This window comes from Amblyomma mixtum, chromosome 2 (assembly GCF_055824585.1).
Source record: "Amblyomma mixtum isolate Tamu chromosome 2, ASM5582458v1, whole genome shotgun sequence".
Taxonomy (NCBI): Eukaryota; Metazoa; Arthropoda; class Arachnida; order Ixodida; family Ixodidae; genus Amblyomma; species Amblyomma mixtum.
Genome location: NC_143013.1, coordinates 292150656 through 292172840, shown reverse-complemented (window position 1 = coordinate 292172840; position 22185 = coordinate 292150656). Strand labels below are relative to the sequence as shown.

At 46.3% G+C, this 22185-nt stretch overlaps 2 protein-coding genes across 14 annotated transcripts in view; both read left to right on the top strand.

Moving 5' to 3' along the window:
* The window catches only part of LOC149364471 (uncharacterized), a 44846-nt gene that overhangs the window by 2829 nt on the left and 19832 nt on the right, over positions 1-22185 (top strand). For 10 of the 13 annotated variants that reach the window (XM_089574425.1, XM_089574433.1, XM_089574426.1 and 7 more), the window contains exons 2-10: positions 6923-6959; positions 7838-7891; positions 8683-8754; positions 10410-10727; positions 11646-11920; positions 18746-18999; positions 19610-19827; positions 20503-20694; positions 21283-21705. In XM_089574425.1, coding sequence (XP_089430551.1) covers positions 6923-6959; positions 7838-7891; positions 8683-8754; positions 10410-10727; positions 11646-11920; positions 18746-18999; positions 19610-19827; positions 20503-20694; positions 21283-21705 — 1843 coding nt within the window. The remainder of the gene's footprint in view (positions 1-6922; positions 6960-7837; positions 7892-8682; positions 8755-10409; positions 10728-11645; positions 11921-18745; positions 19000-19609; positions 19828-20502; positions 20695-21282; positions 21706-22185) is intronic. The other 3 variants (XM_089574434.1, XM_089574435.1, XM_089574428.1) reach the window with 3 other exon arrangements.
* On the top strand, positions 13171-15279 carry LOC149364472 (uncharacterized). Its single transcript, XM_089574421.1, has one exon. The coding sequence runs from the start codon at positions 13186-13188 to the stop codon at positions 15079-15081; it is 1896 nt and encodes a 631-aa protein (XP_089430547.1). The 5' UTR covers positions 13171-13185; the 3' UTR covers positions 15082-15279.

Here is a 22185-nt window from a genome sequence, read left to right as displayed (position 1 = left end):
TGGCTGAGGAAAAAAGTTTTTTGGTTTACTTTAAAGCCAACCACATTCGAGTCAGAGAAGCAGTAGCCACAACCCAGAAGGAATGTTGGTTTCCGGACACAGAATTCAGCGTGATTAAAACTCAGTGCTGTGATTGAAGGCTGCTATCTAGTGCAGCTCTTCAAATTGCTGTTCCTTTTTCTCTCGTGATAAAGAGAAATTACCTTTTGAAACAGTATCGTTATCATGTAGTAATAGCAATACTTTATTTATGTTAAGCCAGGTCATGGATTGTCAAGTAATTTTGTAGAGAAGATTTGCAAGAAAACTAAAGCATCAGCAATTTAAAGTCATTTCCTTCTTACGCCATCCGCATATCCTGTTGTGGCACTTTTCGAAATTGCGATCAAAATGACTTGCATTGTTTTCAGTAAGTGTGTGGATGCCGGCTATGTTTGAAATCCTTGCTAGACAGAATGGCAGGGCCATTCTAAGTGTACACTAAAAAATTTTCAGATTTTTCTCGATAGTTGAACACAGTAATAGCAGAAGAGTTGAAATCTGGGTTAGTTGGTACATTATACTTAAGAAAAACCAGCCAAAAAGACAGGGACAAAGGAGAGACGAGGCACACACAACGACTGGACTATCAACTGTGCTTTATTGAAAAAACAGCCAGTCTCCAAGAAAACCCAACAGAGCATGCGCAACTCAACGGCACCGCAAAACCAGCCCAAAAAATCAAGAAACGCGATCTCCTAAGATAGTCAAACTGCGGTGTCAACGGGACAAGTAACCTAATTCTTTCTGCATCAACGTGATAGAAGCCGTGCTAACACAGTTATCTCCATGATTGCTAATGTGAAATGCTTCGAGGATTTCCCGCTCAACCTTATCCTTGCCTCTACCGAGAAAGGTAACATTGGAAAACAACGGGTAGCACCCGCAATCGCGGCAATGGCGAGGCAAGTTTGCTCCGTCAGCAGGAGTCAGAGAGTTATGGTGCTCTCGTAGCCTTTCATTTATACACCGGCCAGTTTGACCGATGTAAACTTTTTCGCATGTCAGCGGTATCTTATAAACCACCCGTGTCGCACAAGGAACATAGCAGTTTCGATGCCGCGTCGAACAAACAGGTGGTCTAGTTCTGCCACGCGCGACACGTGAACAAAGGCTTGAAAGTTTGCAAGGAGCAGAAAAGACAACATTGACACCTTGTCTTGCAGCAACTTTTTTGATATTGTGGGAAGCCCCATGCACATAAGGCATCACCTCAAATTTTCTTCTTTCAGCCCTAGTAGGGTCAGCCACCTTTTCGTCACGGCTCTTAATTCTTTGCAACAACGACTCTGCCACAGCATTCAAAAGCGGTTTTGGGAAACCAGCCTCTTGCAAACGCTTAACCTGGTTGTCGAAACTTGACTTCATGCTATGGTGGCAACTCTTCTGCAGAGCATTGCGAAAACAGCTCATGGCAATCCCTCTCTTGACGACTTTTGAGTGTGCAGACGAGTACGGTAATAAAGCCTTCTTACTCCTAGGTAAAAAACACCAGCATACATGGCCATCGTCACGAAAAGTTAGTTGAAGTTCTAAAAAACGAATCGACTGGTTAGCGGGTAGTTCAAAGGTAAAAGAGAGGGAGCTTGAGCAAGCTTTAAAATCTTCTAAGACATTTTCTACAACCTCATGCAAGGAGTCAGTCGGTGAAAGATTTAACATTATCAAGAAATCGTCAACATATCTAAAAACTTTGCACACTCGTTTGTCAAGAAAAGAGCCTAAAAGTGTGTTGTCAAACTTTGCTAAAAAAATTTGGCACAAGATAGGAGCTACGCTAGCACCAATACAGATTCCTTTTTTCTGTATGAACAGACCGCCCTTAAAATCTACAAGGGTAGATGAAAGATAAGTAGTTAACAGTTCTAAGAACGCATCGACGGAGATGCCACAAGCATTTTGGAAGGCAACTAGGCCGTTCTGTTCAATCACTTCACGCACTGCAACAAAAAGTTCGTCATGAGGGATGCTGTAAAACAAGTCTTCGATGTCAATAGAAAACCCAGCGTTGGCTCCGGGAATGCCGTCGCTGAGAACTTAAACCCCAGCAGCTGCGCTTGCAACGTAGCAGGGGTCCTGCACATCAAGGGACTGCAGGTGTCGCTGCAAATACTGGCCCAGTAACTTTTGCCAGGTGTCAGCCTCGGTCACAATGGCCCTCAAAGGGCAGTCCGTCTTGTGCGTTTTTGCGGAGAAAAAGATTTGGAGGCGATTACCTTTGCAATTCTTCACCTTCTGAGCCAGATTATCCAAGTTGTTGGCTTCTAGGAGTCTCACGGCTGTGGTCTTCAGTTTTGAAGGCTTGCGTTTCGTAGGAAGGAAATTCTTGTGTACGGCTGCCAAAGCCTTATCACCAAACGTGCTCGTAGGAAGAACCACAAACCCTCCTTCCTTGTCCGCTTGAAGAAGTGTCAATTTGTTTTCGATGAAATGGTCCACCACTTGGTGAAGAGCAGGGTCCATGTGCCTTTGTTGTTTACTGTCTATCTTGCTTAAGACGTCGATGCCTTCAGACAAACACCTCTGCTTCTCGTCTATCTCGGCTTTCTCTGCCACACGATGTACAGTAGCAAGGAGCTCATGTCTGCTGACACGAGGCTCCATACTGTACTTGGGCCCATTCTGTAGTAGGTCATCAATTGCCTTAGGTACTGACGTTCCTTCCAGATAGGTAACAGAGCCTCTGTGCACTTTTGACTGTTCCTTTCTTGGCAATTCCCGCCGAAGCTGATTCCAGTACACCTCAGTAGCTTGGTCTGCGATGCGACGGTGTTCTTGAAGGCATCGAACCCCAAGGTGTTCGCTACGTCCGGTGAGGCACAAAACTCGAAGCCAGTCATGTAGGAGTCTCACCTGTCTCCAGCACTCGGATTTCCAAATTTTGGCTATCCGCTTCCAATGCCCCGAAGATGGCTCTAGGAGGCCAAAGAAGGCAACGAGCTCTTTGGGCGCCGAATTCACCTTAAGGCAATGAGACAGGGCACGCGCTCGGCAGGTGATGAAAGCAATTGCGCTGGCGCAAACCATTGCCTGATTTTCCGGAGACTGCACACTTAAAAAGATACCCAGAGAAGAAGAAAAGTTTTGCAGAAGAGTTGAAATCTGGGTATCTTTTTAAGTGTGCAGTCTCCGGAAAATCAGGCAATGGTTTGCGCCAGCGCAATTGCTTTCATCACCTGCCGAGCGCGTGCCCTGTCTCATTGCCTTAAGGTGAATTCGGCGCCCAAAGAGCTCGTTGCCTTCTTTGGCCTCCTAGAGCCATCTTCGGGGCATTGGAAGCGGATAGCCAAAATTTGGAAATCCGAGTGCTGGAGACAGGTGAGACTCCTACATGACTGGCTTCGAGTTTTGTGCCTCACCGGACGTAGCGAACACCTTGGGGTTCGATTCGATGCCTTCAAGAACACCGTCGCATCGCAGACCAAGCTACTGAGGTGTACTGGAATCAGCTTCGGCGGGAATTGCCAAGAAAGGAACAGTCAAAAGTGCACAGAGGCTCTGTTACCTATCTGGAAGGAACGTCAGTACCTAAGGCAATTGATGACCTACTACAGAATGGGCCCAAGTACAGTATGGAGCCTCGTGTCAGCAGACATGAGCTCCTTGCTACTGTACATCGTGTGGCAGAGAAAGCCGAGATAGACGAGAAGCAGAGGTGTTTGTCTGAAGGCATCGACGTCTTAAGCAAGATAGACAGTAAACAACAAAGGCACATGGACCCTGCTCTTCACCAAGTGGTGGACCATTTCATCGAAAACAAATTGACACTTCTTCAAGCGGACAAGGAAGGAGGGTTTGTGGTTCTTCCTACGAGCACGTTTGGTGATAAGGCTTTGGCAGCCGTACACAAGAATTTCCTTCCTACGAAACGCAAGCCTTCAAAACTGAAGACCACAGCCGTGAGACTCCTAGAAGCCAACAACTTGGATAATCTGGCTCAGAAGGTGAAGAATTGCAAAGGTAATCGCCTCCAAATCTTTTTCTCCGCAAAAACGCACAAGACGGACTGCCCTTTGAGGGCCATTGTGACCGAGGCTGACACCTGGCAAAAGTTACTGGGCCAGTATTTGCAGCGACACCTGCAGTCCCTTGATGTGCAGGACCCCTGCTACGTTGCAAGCGCAGCTGCTGTGGTTGAAGTTCTCAGCGACGGCATTCCCGGAGCCAACGCTGGGTTTTCTATTGACATCGAAGACTTGTTTTACAGCATCCCTCATGACGAACTTTTTGTTGCAGTGCGTGAAGTGATTGAACAGAACGGCCTAGTTGCCTTCCAAAATGCTTGTGGCATCTCCGTCGATGCGTTCTTAGAACTGTTAACTACTTATCTTTCATCTACCCTTGTAGATTTTAAGGGCGGTCTGTTCATACAGAAAAAAGGAATCTGTATTGGTGCTAGCGTAGCTCCTATCTTGTGCCAGATTTTTTTAGCAAAGTTTGACAACACACTTTTAGGCTCTTTTCTTGACAAACGAGTGTGCAAAGTTTTTAGATATGTTGACGATTTCTTGATAATGTTAAATCTTTCACCGACTGACTCCTTGCATGAGGTTGTAGAAAATGTCTTAGAAGATTTTAAAGCTTGCTCAAGCTCCCTCTCTTTTACCTTTGAACTACCCGCTAACCAGTCGATTCGTTTTTTAGAACTTCAACTAACTTTTCGTGACGATGGCCATGTATGCTGGTGTTTTTTACCTAGGAGTAAGAAGGCTTTATTACCGTACTCGTCTGCACACTCAAAAGTCGTCAAGAGAGGGATTGCCATGAGCTGTTTTCGCAATGCTCTGCAGAAGAGTTGCCACCATAGCATGAAGTCAAGTTTCGACAACCAGGTTAAGCGTTTGCAAGAGGCTGGTTTCCCAAAACCGCTTTTGAATGCTGTGGCAGAGTCGTTGTTGCAAAGAATTAAGAGCCGTGACGAAAAGGTGGCTGACCCTACTAGGGCTGAAAGAAGAAAATTTGAGGTGATGCCTTATGTGCATGGGGCTTCCCACAATATCAAAAAAGTTGCTGCAAGACAAGGTGTCAATGTTGTCTTTTCTGCTCCTTGCAAACTTTCAAGCCTTTGTTCACGTGTCGCGCGTGGCAGAACTAGACCACCTGTTTGTTCGACGCGGCATCGAAACTGCTATGTTCCTTGTGCGACACGGGTGGTTTATAAGATACCGCTGACATGCGAAAAAGTTTACATCGGTCAAACTGGCCGGTGTATAAATGAAAGGCTACGAGAGCACCATAACTCTCTGACTCCTGCTGACGGAGCAAACTTGCCTCGCCATTGCCGCGATTGCGGGTGCTACCCGTTGTTTTCCAATGTTACCTTTCTCGGTAGAGGCAAGGATAAGGTTGAGCGGGAAATCCTCGAAGCATTTCACATTAGCAATCATGGAGATAACTGTGTTAGCACGGCTTCTATCACGTTGATGCAGAAAGAATTAGGTTACTTGTCCCGTTGACACCGCAGTTTGACTATCTTAGGAGATCGCGTTTCTTGATTTTTTGGGCTGGTTTTGCGGTGCCGTTGAGTTGCGCATGCTCTGTTGGGTTTTCTTGGAGACTGGCTGTTTTTTCAATAAAGCACAGTTGATAGTCCAGTCGTTGTGTGTGCCTCGTCTCTCCTTTGTCCCTGTCTTTTTGGCTGGTTTTTCTTAAGAACAGTAATAGCATGCCAGAAGGGGGTTATGTATACTCCGTCTCCCAACTTCCTTGCAGCGCTGTGAGAGCTAGAGACCTCTTCAGCCAGTGAGGAGAGTGCATTAAACGTATTCCTGTGCTCCTTGTTGTCTGCTCACAGTGTGTGCAGATATGCTTAAAAAATTAAAATGAAGGAATATCAGGCAGTTTTAGAATAGCGTATGCACATTTGTGTAAACTGAACGCACGCAGTTTGCAGGACGTTACGCTGTTAGTCACATCAGTACTTTGTGGTCGACATATTCAGATGGAAATGCAACGATAGGGTTGGATTTTATGACCGCACCCTTTGTATCAGGTAGGCATTGCACAATTCCTAGACCTTGTGAAGGAAATTTTGAGATGAAAAAATTGACTGATGATTACGGCATCCAGTAATGCGAAATATGAGTGCAGTTCTTCTCAAGGCACCTGCCAGCGCTGGCAGGTAAACTGGATATTCTGGTGCTAACCATCCTTCGGGATCTTCCTATTTGGACAACCGGTTACACCAACGACTGCGATGCAGAAGCGGGTGCCTAAGAGCTGTTCTCTAAAGCCAATAACATGATAAAGGAACAACACTTCAGCCTAGTGGTGTCATCTGATTTTTAGAACAGAAACCATTTTTGTCAACAAACCGATATCCTTCTTCAGGCCTAGGAGTGGCAGAATCATTGTTCGAAATAAAAATAAAGCAGATTTATTGCTCGTGGATATATCTGTAGCTGGGATCAGACAAAATGAAAGCCTGATGCCTCATTTTTCACATAATCCGAAGTGAGGGGTCCCGCTTTGAAGTGCACTGCCATGTTGGAAAAGTTATTTTAGTGTACGCAGGAGTCATGCTTGCTTAACTAGAGAATAGCTTACGTATCATGAGCTTGTGTTAAAGCTCGATTCGAAATAGCGAAATATGCTCATTTTACACTGACACTACATTCCGAGCATCTGAACGTTGCCTCTGCACTCATCACAGCTTTGGTAGTGCTGCACAGTACTGAAATGGAGTTGGTTATGGAGTACGGAAATGGACTTTTAACTTGCCATGCACCAGCTATCAAAGAAGTTGCAGAGGTTAAGCTGACGATTTCGTTTTTGTTTTATTGAATTTAGTGTTGTGATGTGTGCGCCCAACTGCCCCCTTCCTTCTTTTTTTTTTTTGGTCTTTCGGCGAACTGTTTGAGCAAGTTTACTTTTCGTCTTTCAGCCGGCCGCCGCGGTCTAAAGCTTCTCAAGAGCGCAAGGTGAGTTGTTTGGTTTACTGAAGTTAAAGATTACATGTGATAGCAGAGGCGATGGTACATTGCAGACCAAAGAACCCATCCATTGTTTCACTTTTTCTTCCAATGTGGGCAGTCTTTGGGGGCAGACATTTTGCACTGCATTTTGCTTTGTTGGAATCTTATCACAAGGAGCAAATGCATTTAGTAAGAGTAGAAGTTTGGACCAGTTAGTCTTGCATGTTTCAGCATTCAGGAGCTAGATGTAGTGATTGTTTCCAAGTGTTAGGCCGTGTTATTTCGTGGCACCTGTAGTGTTGCGGCAGGACGGCCAGTTTTGAACCTGCGGACTGAGGTTCAATACTTAGATGGCATTCTCTTCATTTACTTTGGTTACAGTTTATTTGAAAATGACAAGACAGGCACTGAGAATAGTGGGTACCTTTCCTTTCGTCATTGTGTGGTTTCCTCTTAACGTGAAATTTGTGGCCGCCGTAGTGACCCAGTGGCTACGGTGCTCGGCCGCTGACCTGAAAGACGTGGGTTCGATCCCGGCTGCAGCGGTCGAATTTCGATTAAGGCGAAATTCTAGAGGCCCTTGTACTGTGCAATGTTGGTGCATGTTAAAAAACCCCGGGTGGTCGAAATTTCCGGAGCCCTTCACTACGACGACCATCATAGCCTGAGTTGCTTTGGGACGTTAAACCACCACTGAAGTGCACTTGCTGTGTAGGCTGTCTGTTGTGATGCTAATTTAAGCGGACATGATTGAGACATTTACTGCTTTTAGCAATAAGTGTACCATTGGCTAAGCTGTTGTAATAAACTTGTATCACATGCTGCCAAACGCTCCTCCGATGCTGAAACGGTTTGCTGAGCGACTTATTGTTTTTATCTTTCAGCTTGAGGGTGTATACAACAATGCAAGGTTTGTCCACATCGCCGCGTCTCTTGTGGTAAGTCGTGTCAGTTTCTTGTTGCCTGCATGTCCTCTGCCTCTCTAGAGTATTGCTAGAAGCATAGTGATGGTGATATTAAATAGTGAGGTCTGGTTACTTGGTCACCGCATGAATGGCTGAAATGCTTGCCGGTATTGTAAATACGTATGAATCTAATAGAGATCTAGCCGAGAATGGGGAAAGTGAAAAAAAAATTTTTTCTGCAGTGCAAGCAGGTGCTGGGCATGCCATAATTCTTGTTGGCACTTCTTGGTTAATGTCTTGGCAGCTGACATGAGGTTAAGTTTGTGAACTTTGGTAGTTGGTTTATATTTCAGATCATGTAATTTTTGGGTGTCTAGATAGCGTTATAATGATTTACGACATAATAGTTGTGAAGCGTTGTTGCTGCTGATTGAAATTCGTTTGTTTGTTTGTTTATGGGGTTTAACGTCCCAAAGCGACTGAGGCTATGAGAGACGCCGTAGTGAAGGGCTCCGGAAATTTTGACCACCTGGGGTTCTTTAACGTGCACTGACATCGCACAGTACACGGGCCTCAAGAATTTCTCCTCCAAAGAAATTCCAATTTAAATGTATTTCCCAGATATTTAGCACTGCTTCAAATTACTTCTGTAGTGCACATAGCACATCTAATTGCTAATGCGTAAGGGTGGTTTTGTTGCCTGAAATGTTTAATATCATATGGTATAATCTTATCTTAATAATATAAAATATTTTAAGGCAGTTTTAGTTGCTGGGTGAAAGTCTTAAAAGTGGTGCCCGTTGCTGCTTTTCCTTCCTGTATAGGGCCATGTTGTACAAGTGCAAGTTAAAGACGGTGACATCTTCGAGGGCGTTTTTCGGACTGTTTCTCCTGACGTGAGTTCCTGTGTTTCTTGTCTGTTCAGTTCTTAGATAATTTTTTTTTTATCAGCAGAATGCAGCTGAGCTTACTCCTAGCTTGTTCAGAGTGCACCTATGATTGCAAAATGCTGCGTAGCAAGCTTGTTTTGCTGATGTGCGGCAGCTTGCTCCTATTTTCCTGGCTCCGTTGTCTTCTAGCCCAATTCCTTGGATGAAATTTGAGAAATCTCTTGCATTGCAGTTGAGTGTAGACACCATGTTGTTTTGAGAGCTGCTGCATCTGCTAGCGCAAAAGCTTTCTGGAAGCAGTTTCAGCTATAATGAAAAGAGCCACAGTTTATCCGCATGTTGTTTGACCCTATGAGTGTGGAGAGGTGTAGTAATGTTGCTGTGTGGGGATTTGAAGGCATCACTATGCAATTGAGTTGTACTGTTAGGGACAAAACTCTCCAGGACGCGCAACTGAGGATAATTGCTTTTAGGTGCGAAGTGTGCTATTGGTCAGATGATTTCACAAGCATGCGTTACAGAGTTCGAGGCCTAGTTTTATCTCCACAAGTGTGGTCTGTAACCACTGGCTGATAACGAAGCTATGTGCCTTTGATGTCGATCTTGTCCTGGGTACTTGTGTCTCCGATAGTATGTGTCAGTCTTCATACCTCAAATCGTTTATTTGCTATTTGTCATATTTGCATTTGAAGCTTAACTGAGAAGGGTATGAAGAATTGCTTTCTTGTTATGGCTGACATCGTTCCCTGAAGTGCAGTCGTTACCCTAGCGCCTTACTTGCACCAACCATACATGTTTGTAATGTTGGCCTAGAGGCACTTGGCCACCACTTGCAGGTTGCACAGTCGTACTAGGTTGTTCTCTCTCTCTCTCTTTTCTGCCTGATTTAGTTACTCATGAGGTTACTGCGACCTGAAGTAGACACTCTTTGCATTCCTCTGTTGCTCATTTAAGTGTTGCTTTAACCTTGACCTAGTAAGAAAAAAAAATGTTGGGCACCTAAGGACCCTGTTCGAAGGGGCTGGCACAGGTGCAGCTATCAGCAATCTCATAAGTAGGCCATCTCGTTCCCATTAGAGAGAAAAATTAAATTCTGAAACACAATGTAGCAGAAGATTGTGATGTGAAAGCTGGGTGTAGTAGCAGATCGATACACGAAAATGGCACGCCCAGGTAATAACTGTGTGGTAGGGTGCTGCAGTGTGCACTAATTAATAGTTGGGTGTTTCTAAAGGTCACTCTGAAATCATTTCCATAGGTGGGAAGTCTGCTTCAGTGGTTAGCCTGTTTGATTTAATGCAGGCATGCACGTGTGAGGCATTGTGCTTTCTGTGTTCAGTTGGGCAGTGCCATTCTGGATTCTGCTGATGTTTGTGAGGAAGACTGGAGTGTGCTCTTTTAAAATGTTTCCCCATGCCACTTGGAGCAAGGTCAGCCTTTGCATGACATCTTGAAGACCAGCGCAAAACAGAGAAGACAGCACGGGTGCTGTGTCATCTGTTTTGCGCTGATCTTCAAGGTGAACTACTTCCAACTTGGCCAATACAGCGTGCTGTTAAATTATATTTGCATGACAGCTGTATACGTTTCATGATCGTACCGTCCGCTGTTCATGTACTGTTGCATTGCCTTGATGTTTTGCTGTCGCTACTGGCACGCAGCTTGAGGTAGTGTTGGAGTCTGCTCATCCCGTGGAGCCCAGTGCACAGTCTGAACCGTCGTCTCTGTCGCGGCTGCTGACGTCGCTGGGTCGGGACCAGCGGCTCATTGAACTAATGATTTTCCGGTTGTCGGATGTGGTGGCGCTGTGTGCACCAAATGCGGACTTGGACTTTGCCACGCGCGACTCCTTCACGGACACGGCCATCAGCAAGTTTAATGGCCAGATCGGTGAGCGCACTCTCGAGCCTTGGATGGATGGCGGCACCGCCGACGGCATCGGGGGCCTCGATGATCCCCCGCTGGATGGAGAGGACACGGTCAGTCTTTTTTTTCTGTCACTGCTAGTGATTACCGCGCACCCTTGTCCAGTTTCCACGCGAGGTATGAGACGGGTTGTAAGGAGCACGTTTCCAGCGCACAGACCATACTGCGTATGCAGTAGTCTTATTTTTATTGGTATTAATATTCTAGGATGTGCAGGTTGGAGGAAGCAGCAGAAGAGGGCTTTCTAAAAAAAAATAAGTGTGTGGTTTGGGGAGGAAAATTATAATCAGTGTTTATTGTTGCTTTGACTTTGCATAGTCAAACAACAGGGTATTAGCAAAGCAATAGTTTCCCTCACATTCATGTCGCTTCTTTCCCCTTGGGCAAAGGAAGGAAAGGATGAACTGGAATGTTAATTACTTTTCTTGCTCTTTTCTGAGTGTTTTTGTTTAGTGGGCTTGGATAAGTTTCCTTATTGTAGATGTGCACCATGAGTTTGTTACGTTGGTTGAAGTTGTTCCCGGCAGGCTTGAAGGTCTAAAAGAGCTGTCATACGGAAGATGCCTTTGTAGCAAATCCTTGCTGCTCTGGGCAAAGCAAAAATTATTAACATTGGTGTGGGTCTCACTTTTTATGGTGAAATTGGTAAGACTTTTGTCGGTTCACCCGGAAGCTTTTGATGACTTCAGCTGAAGTCCCCGGAGGGCTCATGTGTCAGAAACTAGCACTCTGATTGGGCGAAACTCGTGGAGGCTGAAGTTGCAGGTGCCGTCAATAGCTTACTGCTCGGCTTACGGCACTGGCCATAGGGAGGTAACTGGGTTTCGAAGCTGGTGCAACAGCAAGTGTTTATGGGCTCTAAACCAAGTTTATGTTGCTTTTCACTGTTTCTCTGTCTCGCTTTGTTTTTCTTTTCTTTCGTTCTGTTGACATCTATCCCCCCCTCTTTTGTTTTTTCATTTTCCTCGCAGAATGGCTGGGATGCCAATGAAATGTTCAAGACCAATGCCGAGAAGTATGGAGTGACGACCTCGTACGACAGTGCGCTCTCGGCCTACACGGTCAAGCTGGAGCCAAAGAACACGGATGAGTACAAGCTGCAGGAAGCCAAGGCGTCCAAGATTGCCCAGGAGATTGAGAGCAACCCCGTCTTCAAGAAGCGCACAGAGGTGGAGAATGGTGACGAGGAGGACAAGTTCAGTGCAGTGGTGCGACCTCCGGCTGACTGCGCTCCACAGGGCGCGAGGCAAGCCACATTTCCTTTATTTGTTTGTTCTTTTTTGGCAGCTTTGTTGAGCTCCTTAACAGCAGTGGCTGCTAAAAAATTTATTTTGTGCACAAAAGCGCTGGCAGGAAACGGTGTGAATGGTAGTTTTGGTTGGAGGAGCTGGATCTATTGCAGCATTATTTAGATGTGCGTCGAAAAAGCGAGTTTTTTGCTTTTTCAACTTAGTAAAAAATGCCATTTTATTCAGCCACGGTGGCTTGAGAAAGTGATACTTAGTGCAATTTTCGAGCGTCGGCATCTCGAGTGTGTGGCATCACCCATCGTTGTCGCTTGCTCGGAGAGGTTGAGTAACTGTTTTTTTTTTTTTTGCAGACATCATCTCCCGCAGTTTCGTATTTCGGCTGAAAATAGTGGAAAGAACTTGCAGGGTGCGCACAGGTCCTTGAAACCCTTGAAAACCCTTGAATTTCAAAATTGCGTTTTCAAGGCCCTTGAAAGTGCTTAATTTTTTTTTAACCCTTGAAAGTCCTTGAAATTTCCTGTGCGAGATGGAAATCGCGATATACACAAAGAAAAATCGGTGCGAAACCCGTGCATAAAGTGGGAAAATGATTATTTTCTCAGCGCATAGTTTTCTACTGACCGTTACACGAAATTTCTTGAAATTTTAACAAGTTTGGTGGAGCCCGTTAGACAGCTGGCCACATTGAGGTGGCGTGATCGCCCGTTCAAAAGTGAACGGCCGTATCGCCATCGACATCACCGGCCGTTGGTACGGCGTCTCGTGGTTTTGCGTTGCACGTGCGTACGCCGATGTTTACTCTGTGCAGCCGTGCGTTCAGACAGTTCTCTGCATGTGACTGCAGCAATCCCGCGATCCGCAGAAATGCCCGGAAAGTGCAAATTTCAGAGCGCGTGGCTTAGTAACAGCGCCTACAAGGATTGGGTGGCACCAGATGCTACGAATCCACATCGAGCAAAATGCAAGCCTTGCGGGAAGTGCTTCGACCTGGTTACTATGGGCGAGTCCGCACTGAAAAGCCACATGAAGAGTGCAAAGCACAGCGCCTGTATGAAGAGAGCAGCGGCAGGTTCGGTGCGCGAGTATTTTTCCGCTAGCGCGAGCGCGCGACCCGTAGATACTCCATCGCAGTCGTCTGACGTCAATATCGCGTGCAAGGTAAACGAGCTGGTGACAGATGCGGATTTTATGGACGCTGAAGTTAGTCACATCCCACTGTTCCTACAGATCGTCATCGGAAATAGGCGAGTTGTTTAAATGCATGTTTCCTGATAGCGAGATCGCTAAAGGCTTCTCATGTGGCGAGAAGAAATGTGCTTACATAACCTGCCACGGCCTCAGACCTTTTTTTCTGTCATCGCTGCAACGAGATATAGAGCGGTGCGAGAACTATGTCGTACTTTTTGATGAGTCTGCTAACGAATGCCTTCAAGAGAAGCAAATGGATGTGCACATAAGATTTTGGGACGCGTCCAGAAAGGTGGTAACGAAGTACTACACATCTGTTTTCATGGGGGACGCAACGGCTGAGGATATTAAAGACCAACTTTTGAGTGCACTAGAACCGTTGCCACTGGCGAAGATTCTTCAAATCTCAATGGACGGACCCAACGTGAACCTGAAGTTCTTCAAGATGCTGCAATCTCACCTGCAGGAGAACTTTCAAGTCCACTGTCTTGACTTGGGTACTTGCAGCCTCCGCACTGTGCACAATGCTTACAAGGCAGGCGTCATAGCGAGCAAGTGGGGACTCGACACCCTTTTGTCCAGTCTGAGTGCACTGTTTGAGGATGCCCCTGCAAGGAGGCATGATTTTTCAGCACTCACTGGGAAGGCAGTATTTCCTCTGAAATATGTTGCCCATCGATGGGTTGAGAATGTGGCTGTCATCGAAAGAGCTCTGGAACTCTGGAGTGATGTGAAGAAGTTTGTGGAATCCGCAAGGAAGAAGCAAGTGAGTCTGCCAAAGTGTGTGTCTTTTCAGAACATTGTTGAATTCATTCAGGACACATTAGTAGTGGCAAAGCTGAATTTTGCTCTTAGTGTTGCTGCCACACTGAAGCCATTCCTAATGGAATTCCAAACTGACAAACCGATGTTATTTCTTCTGGCAAGAGACTTGGAGACGATAGTCAGAAAGTTAATGACAAAATTTATCAAGTGTTCTACATTGTCTTCAGCAACGGGGATCACTGGCATGCTGCAAATTGATATAGAGGACCCAAAGAATCATACACCATTGGAAAAAGTGGATGTTGGTCACACAGTCGAACAAATCCTGAAGAAGAGCAATGCAAGTGCAAAGGATATATTTCAGTTCAAGATGGAGTGTAAGCAGTTCCTAGTCGCAGTGACGAAGAAGGTCCTTGAGAAGAGCCCCTTGAGGTTCCCAGTGGTTAGAGGCCTTTCCTCGCTTGACCCTCGACAAATGTGCTGCAGTCCTAATGAGTGCCTGGCAGGCCTCAAGAAAGAGTTGGAAGCACTCATTGCGGCAGGGAGGCTGACAGATCAGCATCGAGACTCTGTACTTGCAGAGTACACGGAGCTGTTGCAAGAAAAACATCAACTGCGACTTTTCGAGAAAGCCACCAGTCTGGACACCTTTTTTAGTGAACTTCTGCAGTTCAATGCTTCTTATGCAGAGCTGTGGAAAGTTGTAAAATCTTCGCTTGTGCTAAGCCATGGTCAGGCAACTGTTGAGAGAGGCTTTAGCATAAACCGACAGATCTCTGTAGAGAACTTGAAAGGCCTCTCTTACATCTCGCAACGAATTGTGTGCGATGCAGTGGAAAAAGCAGGTGGTATCTTTAACATTGTCATCACAAAAGATTTGAGGAAGGCGGTATCAGCTGCAAGGCATCATTATAGTGCTTACTTGGAAGCCCAGAAAAGGCTGGAACAAGAACGTGTCAAGCAGTCAAAAAAGCGCTGTGCTGAGGACCAGCTTGACAGCCTCAATAAAAAAAGGAAGATACTGGAAGCACCTATTAGCGATCTGACTGCATCAGCAGACGACTATGCTGAAAAGGCGGTAGCAGCCAATGACCTCACTTACATAATCAAATCAAATTCTATGAGAAAAGCAGCAAAGGCTAAGGCTGAGCAATTGTTAAACCTGAACAAAGAGATTGAGACAAAGCTTCAGGAGGTCTCTTGAACTTTCCTTGGTGTGTCTTGACAGATATGTTATTTTACATTGAGTGCAATAAAGATATTTATTTTTTGAAAATACTTTTGTGTTTCGAAACTACGAAATACAGCTTCGTAGCAAGTCCTTGAAAACCTCCTAGAAGGGCCTTGAAAGTCCTTGAATATCCTTGAATTTTTTTCTGTATAGCTTGTACGAACCCTGACTTGTTTTTGGCGCCTGTTTCATGTGTTACTACTGGACCTTTAAATCGCATGGTGCTCTAGCAAGGCCACCATTGGCCAGGACCAATTTGTTGCTGTGGCAAAGACTACCTCCGGCTTTCACATTGTGCCGTGTCTCCATCGACCTTTCTGGCCTTTTCACGGTTCTTTGAATTAGTTCACAATGAATGACTCGAAAAAGCACTATTTTCGGAACCGCAGGAGACCAGCAAATTGGGCTCCATTTACAGAGAATAAGCAGAATGGTGTACTATGAGCACTAACTTTATTGCAGAAGAGTAAGCAACAGATACGAATGTATTTTACGGAGTACTGCAAGTGAAAGGAAAGGAAAAAAAGATTGTCGTGCAATCAGTCTTTCTGCTTGTAAAATACATTGGGAATAGCCACTCATTCATCGCAGCCATTTTCTGCGAATGGTGTTACTCATACTTGAGGGGTTGTGCAGTTCTGAACCTCAAGTTTACTGCAAGAACCTTTCCAGCATTTGCGCTGCCGATTCTGCCTGCATGAGAAATGGAAACGGGAGACGGAAAGCAGTGATTAATGATGTGTAAGGCCCCTATACTCTGTTTCACACATAGCAGTCAACGCTGCCAAAGCTAGCGCACCTGCTCGCGCTGGGTAAATTCATGCCCAAAAAAGTAGTTCGCCATGTAACCAAAGCAATCATGTAACCAAAGATTGCTGCCAGTCAGGTTCACAGCCAGCTGTTGACTGCATCGTGGCTAGAAGCACTGACGTGTCACGTGGTGCTGCACTTTCGAAGCGCGAGCATGCAGCAGCGCCTCTCTAGGGCTTAGCATTACTGCATGCAGACTTTTGCCGCGTGCTGGTAGTCGATTCATTGAGGAAAGGGCTAGTTAAGGGGGAACACTGGTCTTGAAAAAAAAAATTTTATTAATGAAGTCACAGTTACGAAATCTTCAGGGAATATGTATTTTTGTGTGCTGATTCTAAATATGTCATTTAATTTCATGTCAAACAATTTCTTGAGCACTTATGTAACTTTCTATGCTAGTATTTTGCGGAGAGTTTTGAAGAAAATTTGCTGTGGGAAACTCGCTGAAAGGTATGCCATTGGGTTCTCCTGACACCAAGGAATACAATAAGGGTGAAATTGTCTTCCTGCCTATCATAGAACTTAAGTTATAGAGTTTTGAAGTTGTCGCTTCAGAAATGAGAAGGAAAGTGTGTATTCCTGTTTCTGAAGTGGCAGCTTCAGTACCCTATTACTCAAGTTCTATGAGAGCCAGGATGACAATTTTGCCCTTATTGTATTCCTTGGTCTCAAGAGAAGCCAATGGCATGCATTTCAGCGAGTTTCCTGCAGCAAATTTTCTTCAAAACTCTCCGCAAAATACTAGCATAAAAAGTGCATAAGTGCTCAAGGAATTGTTTTACATGAAATTAAATGACATATCTAGAATCAGCGCACAAAAATACATGTGCACTGAAAATTTCATAACTATGACTAAATTAATAAAATTTTCTTTTCAAGACTATTGTCCCCCCTTAACTTGTGTGACAAGTACAAGATAGTGCCATTTAGGGATGTTGTGATGTTTCACTGCGTGTTTAAATTAACAAGATATCGGCAATTTCTGAACGTCTAGGAGGTTTGAATAGTTTGAATAGGGAAGGTAACGGACCTTTGATATCGATTGGAAGATCAGATACTATTTGAAAACTGTTTAAAGTGTCAGACATTCACACACCCCTAGTTTTAACTGAAAAATGCCAGTATCCTCGACATGTACATATTAGCTATCTGGCTATTGTGTGTGGAGACACCCAGTCAAGGGAGAAAATTTAAAGGTATGGAAGTCGGGGGTGCTATAAGACGTCAGTGCCTTTGGATTGGAACAGTTGTGCGTTTTGAGGCATTGCTCCACTACCTTGCATGTCTCTGCAGACCATAAGGCTCCCATCTCCTCTCCGTCTGCTAGTGAAGCGCTTTTTCTTCACTGTCATCACCTGCTTGAGGCAGTTACTTGGTTGAATAGGCTTTCCCATTGCACTAGAAGGCACTGAAAAGAAAATACAGTCAAGCCCACTTATAACAATATTCAAGTGCCATGGAAATACCATTGTTATAACCAATAATTGTTATAACAGGGTTGTGCCGAAAAAAAAAGAAAGGATGACAACTTCAGAGCATTTATTGGCAGTAAATACCCGGAGGGGTTTGATTGTTCTAATGCCTGTAAAAGCTCGTTAAATCGAACTTCAGGGAACCGGAACAATGTTCACCGTTCACCGATGACCAAAGCACCGCCATCACTGCGCCACCGGGAGACCAAAGCACCGCCATCACTGCGCCACCGGGAGCTTCGCGCACCTCCACGTCACAGGAATCAAGCCTGCTTTTTGGAAGCTATTCTTATGGGAGATTCAAGAAGCATGCAGAACTAAGGGTGCGGTGACAGCTGACAAGAGAAAAACTGCGCTGGCTACACGCACGTGCACTGCACCGACTGATTGGGGGTATGCGTGGCGTGCGTAGCCAATGCAGCAGCTCTCCTGACGCGATGACACCTGCCTCTTTTGCTTTCGTGGCGTTGCTGCGCCAGCTTAGTCCATTGGTCGGCCCCACACATGCACACTTTTGTGTTGTAAGCCTGGTTTTGCTGGTGTGGTTGTAGCATTTCCTTATTTTTTTCTGTAATAGTTGACACTAAATTACCGGATTTAATAGTTATAACCAATAATGTGCCTTGACAGCATTGCTATAAGCAGTTTATTTTACCATAGAACACATGGCAAAGCTGATGGTGCCACAACTGAGCATTGTTATATCCGATATATTGTTATAACCAGTATAGTTATAAGTGGGCTTGACTGTATCCCCAACCATCATGAAAAAGTTTGATGTTCTGACCACTGCATCAGTTCAGTCGAAGTTCCATCGCTGCCGTAAGATGCAGACTGTGTGATGCCTCGCCCTTTTGTTGAACCCAGTAGAAAACGTTAATGTTGACGCGACAACCCAGTGTTTAGAGGTGAACTTACTCTTGTTTTTGCTTGACGGGTCATAATTTCAACTGCTTGTGCTGACAAAAAGGCCAAGGTAAACTGACCTTTGATCTCACGGGGACACCGCATTGGGTGAATGAAAAACAACTGGTAATTCCCCCGTAGAAAATATCAGCAGAAAATAAAAAACGTCCAGAAATTGTGCTTTGAAATAAACGCCGAAAACTCCAACACCTAGGTAATGTGGTGCACTGGTGTGGTGTGCAATTTAGTGCTATCTTGAGGCTGCTCGCGCTCTCTGTGTTGGGGCCGCCACGACTGGAGACGTTGTGCTTAATCTACTCTTGACATTGTTAGAATGGGCAGGTGATTCATTCATGTTGGCTGGCCTGCTGTGCCTCAGGTGGTGCAGGCAGGGCACTCTTATCGTCCTCTATTTTCCAGGCCCTGCTAACGCCTTGCACGTTGTGCAGGTATGTGCGGCGGAAGGCCCCAGGTGGTCCCAAGCCCCTGCGTGGCACGCCGCCCCCAGCAGTGGCGGCGGCTGCGGGCGGTGGCCTGCCCCGCGGGGGCCTGCCCGCCTTCAAGAGTGGCCTGGGCAGCCCGTCTTCCTCCTCCTCGTCTTCCGGCGGACCGCCACCCAAGCCACACCATCCAGCCAAGCACGGGCCCCCGCACACGACAGCCGCCTTCCCCGAGCCAGACACCTCTCCGCGGCTCAACGGTGGTCAGTTGTGTGCTGCTCGTATTTCCTTCGCCTGCACAAAGTTGCAGGCACGCATTTCGTGATGCACCTCATTCATTTTCTCAGGCTTGAGAAGAAGGCTGAGGTCTTTATTTGATTTGTTGGGCTCCTCCGAGTCCTTGTCCTGACAAGGACTGTCACTGAGGGCGCCCAGTTTTTGAAAGAAATTATACCGTGTGTTTAGTGAATGGTGGTCTGAGTTGCTTATGCACCATAAAACCCAGTACAATACAGTACAAGTTGTAAAAGGTGTTGCAAAAAGCTTGGGTTGCATATTTGGGCAGCCATTGCTGTTGGTGGTGCTGTTGCTTGCTTGTGACAGGACCTTCCAGGCATTGGCTTCCAGCAACGAGGGCATTAGTTGCGTGGCTTCTCTTGATTCGTTCAACTAAAGATAGTGCACCCAGTGCATTAAGTTCAGTGTGGTCAGTTGTAATTTCCTTTGCGAAAGAGAGATTGAATCAGTTCTGTAATGGTGTGTGAGTGGGCAGCAGTGGTTAGCCTCACGGCTGTCCAGGGCAGCACACCTCTTCGCTTGGGTTTTAGCTTCTTTGGCACATGCGAACGCTGTTTATTATTGTACCTGCCTCAGCCCCCAAGTTGGAGAAAGAGAGCCCAGTGAGTCCAGGGCTGTGTGAGGCGTCCGAGGATGCCGCTGCTTCCCCCGCTGCAGCGGCGCCTGTGTCTGAAGAGCCGCCGCCCACTGTGGACAAGGGGCTGGCGGACCGCAAGGGGGTGCCACCTCCTCCCCTCCAGAAGGGCCGGGTCCAGGAGATCGAGGAGTTCAAGAAGTTCAGCACCAGCATCAAGGTGTGTTGTCTGCGTCTGATGCTTGTGCAGATTGTGCCAAGTCAAGATTGAACAGTGAACCGTGTGTGCGGATAACCACCTGTCTGCTGTGGTAGTTCCTACCAGGGTAATGAAGTGGTCCTGGAATAGTTTTTGTCGATGTTTATTTTTTCTTGTTTCTTGTTTGCTGACGAAAATGAAATAGGTCAATCTTGGTTCAGTTTTCTTGCAATTATTTGCAGGATACATTTGCCCTCCCTCTCTGCGTCTGGGCTAAAGTGTTCAGAGCTTTGCAAAGTTTGGCGTTCATTTTTTCTGTGTGGTGGTCTTGAGCATTAAATATTCATTATTCAGTATGAGCTCTGAACTGGGGTGCTAACAGTGGTTGCTATGCATGTTTAGTAGCATTTGACGGGGGGAAGAAAAGGCGACGTCTTTGTGTAATTTGAAATGCCAAGTATTGGTGCCACAATTTCATATGAGCGTGACGTTTGTACAGAACTGAAACTGAAAGAATGGACTTGAAAAATATTGTGCTATTTTTTATTTAATATTTGCTGCGTCAAGCTGCAGAGGCTCGCATGCCCCTGTCATCCGTTCAGCCCTGTTTACTTCTATGGTCAGCATTGCAATCTAGTCCCGACGCATCAGTTCAGCTGTGTAACCGAGTTCTTCTCCTTGTTGCGCTGTGTGCAGCTGGATGACGGCAAGGAGTGCAAGGAGGCGACCAGCGCTGCCGGGACGGAGGAGGAGCTGGAGAGCAAGCGCACGGAGTTGGACGAAGCAGCCACTGCCAAGGAAGAAACGGACCGACTGGTCAAGAAGTCCAACCTCAACCCCAACGCCAAGGAGTTCGTGTTCAACCCTACTGCAAAGGCCTTCACTCCGGTGGGTGCAAACCCCGCACATGTTGCCACAGTCTTTAATTAAAGGAACTACCGTATTTTCGCGATTCTAAGCACCCCCCGAATCTAAGCACCCCTTCTATTTTCGGAAAAAAAAAAAATTCTGAAAAAAAAACTTTGCATGCGAATCTAAGCACCCCCTTTTTTGCGCGGAAGAGAGCGTTGCCGAGGCCGCCAAGTGCACTTGGGAGGGGGGGGGGGGGGGGTCAGTTTAGATTTTTCGAATCTAAGCACCCCCTCTCACTTTGGGCATCGTGATCGTGAAAAAGGGGTGCTTAGAATCAAGTAAATACAGTATTCACGGGGCGTCAACTGAAGTTAGTGTCCAGCTAAGTACAGTCATATGGCTGAGTATGAAAGGTGTACAACTTCCTTGATTTTTGATGTGAAGGAGGAAGGAATCGAAGCTGCTTGAACAGTCAAAAACACAAACCTGATTTTTAAGATGAAAATCGCCATTTTTCGACCCGTACCTACCCTTGAAGATTATGCATGACGCACAGATTTCAGTTTTAGCTGTGCAGCTGGTGTGTTTGGAGTAGCAGTAACGATTGTGTTGCTTTGCATGCAGCGCACGCTGCTGCCCCTGACGAGTCCACCCAATGGCAGTGGTGGTGCAGCCGCTGGGGGTGTGCGGCTAAGCTCTAGCCCCCTGGTGGGGGGCCCCCCCACGGGGATGGGCCAGGCACCCCCCCAGCAGCTGATGCCCGGGCAGCACATCATCACCATGGCACCCCAGTACCTGATGCCCGCCACCCCGGTCAGCGTGGCACAGTTCGCACCCGGACAGGGACCACGCTTCCGCAAGGCCATGCCCCTGGTCCAGACAAGGCACGACCTGCCAGCATCTATGCACGTGGCCGCAGCAACGGGCCAGCCCATCCTGGCACCTGCCGGCCTGCCCAATGCCCCCCAGCTGATGGTGCAGTACACACCAGCTCAGGGCATGATGCACCCGTCAGGGCCCCAGCAGGCAACCGTGGCCTACCAGCAGGTGCGTCTCTTCCTCTCATGCCTCTGCCTCAAGTTAAACGGGGCTTCTTTAAGGGGTGATGATGGCATGTGTGGATGCATGTGGCTCAAAGTTTGGGCTGACACACGCTAACTTGTCATTGGCTCACATGAGGTCCATTTGCCTTCACCGCGCAGCATGGTTTTAGGCGCATTGCTGATAAGCAAGGACACGCCGGAAAGTGGAGAGGTTTGTCACCCAAATTTATTTAATGGTCTGTTGACACTTTTGCTCACTTGCGGGGAAGAACTTTATAGCTTGTCTGCATTTTTTTTAATAGTGCAAGAAAATGATTCAGGCTACTTGCGGTTTTGCTTCCGTTGAGCAGTGGAGGTCAGAGAGTAAAGGAAAAGTTTGATGTTAGAATAGCTGTGCATGTATCTCGCAAACCTAGCAGAGCTCAAGCATGTGGGCTCTTTTCACTGCATCCTCTCTAGAACCCTGGAAAATGGTTTTTACGTG

What these genes read in the sequence shown, in the direction of transcription:
- LOC149364472 (XM_089574421.1), top strand. Translation starts at nt 13,186, where the DNA reads ATGTTTCCTGATAGCGAGATCGCTAAAGGCTTCTCATGTGGCGAGAAG.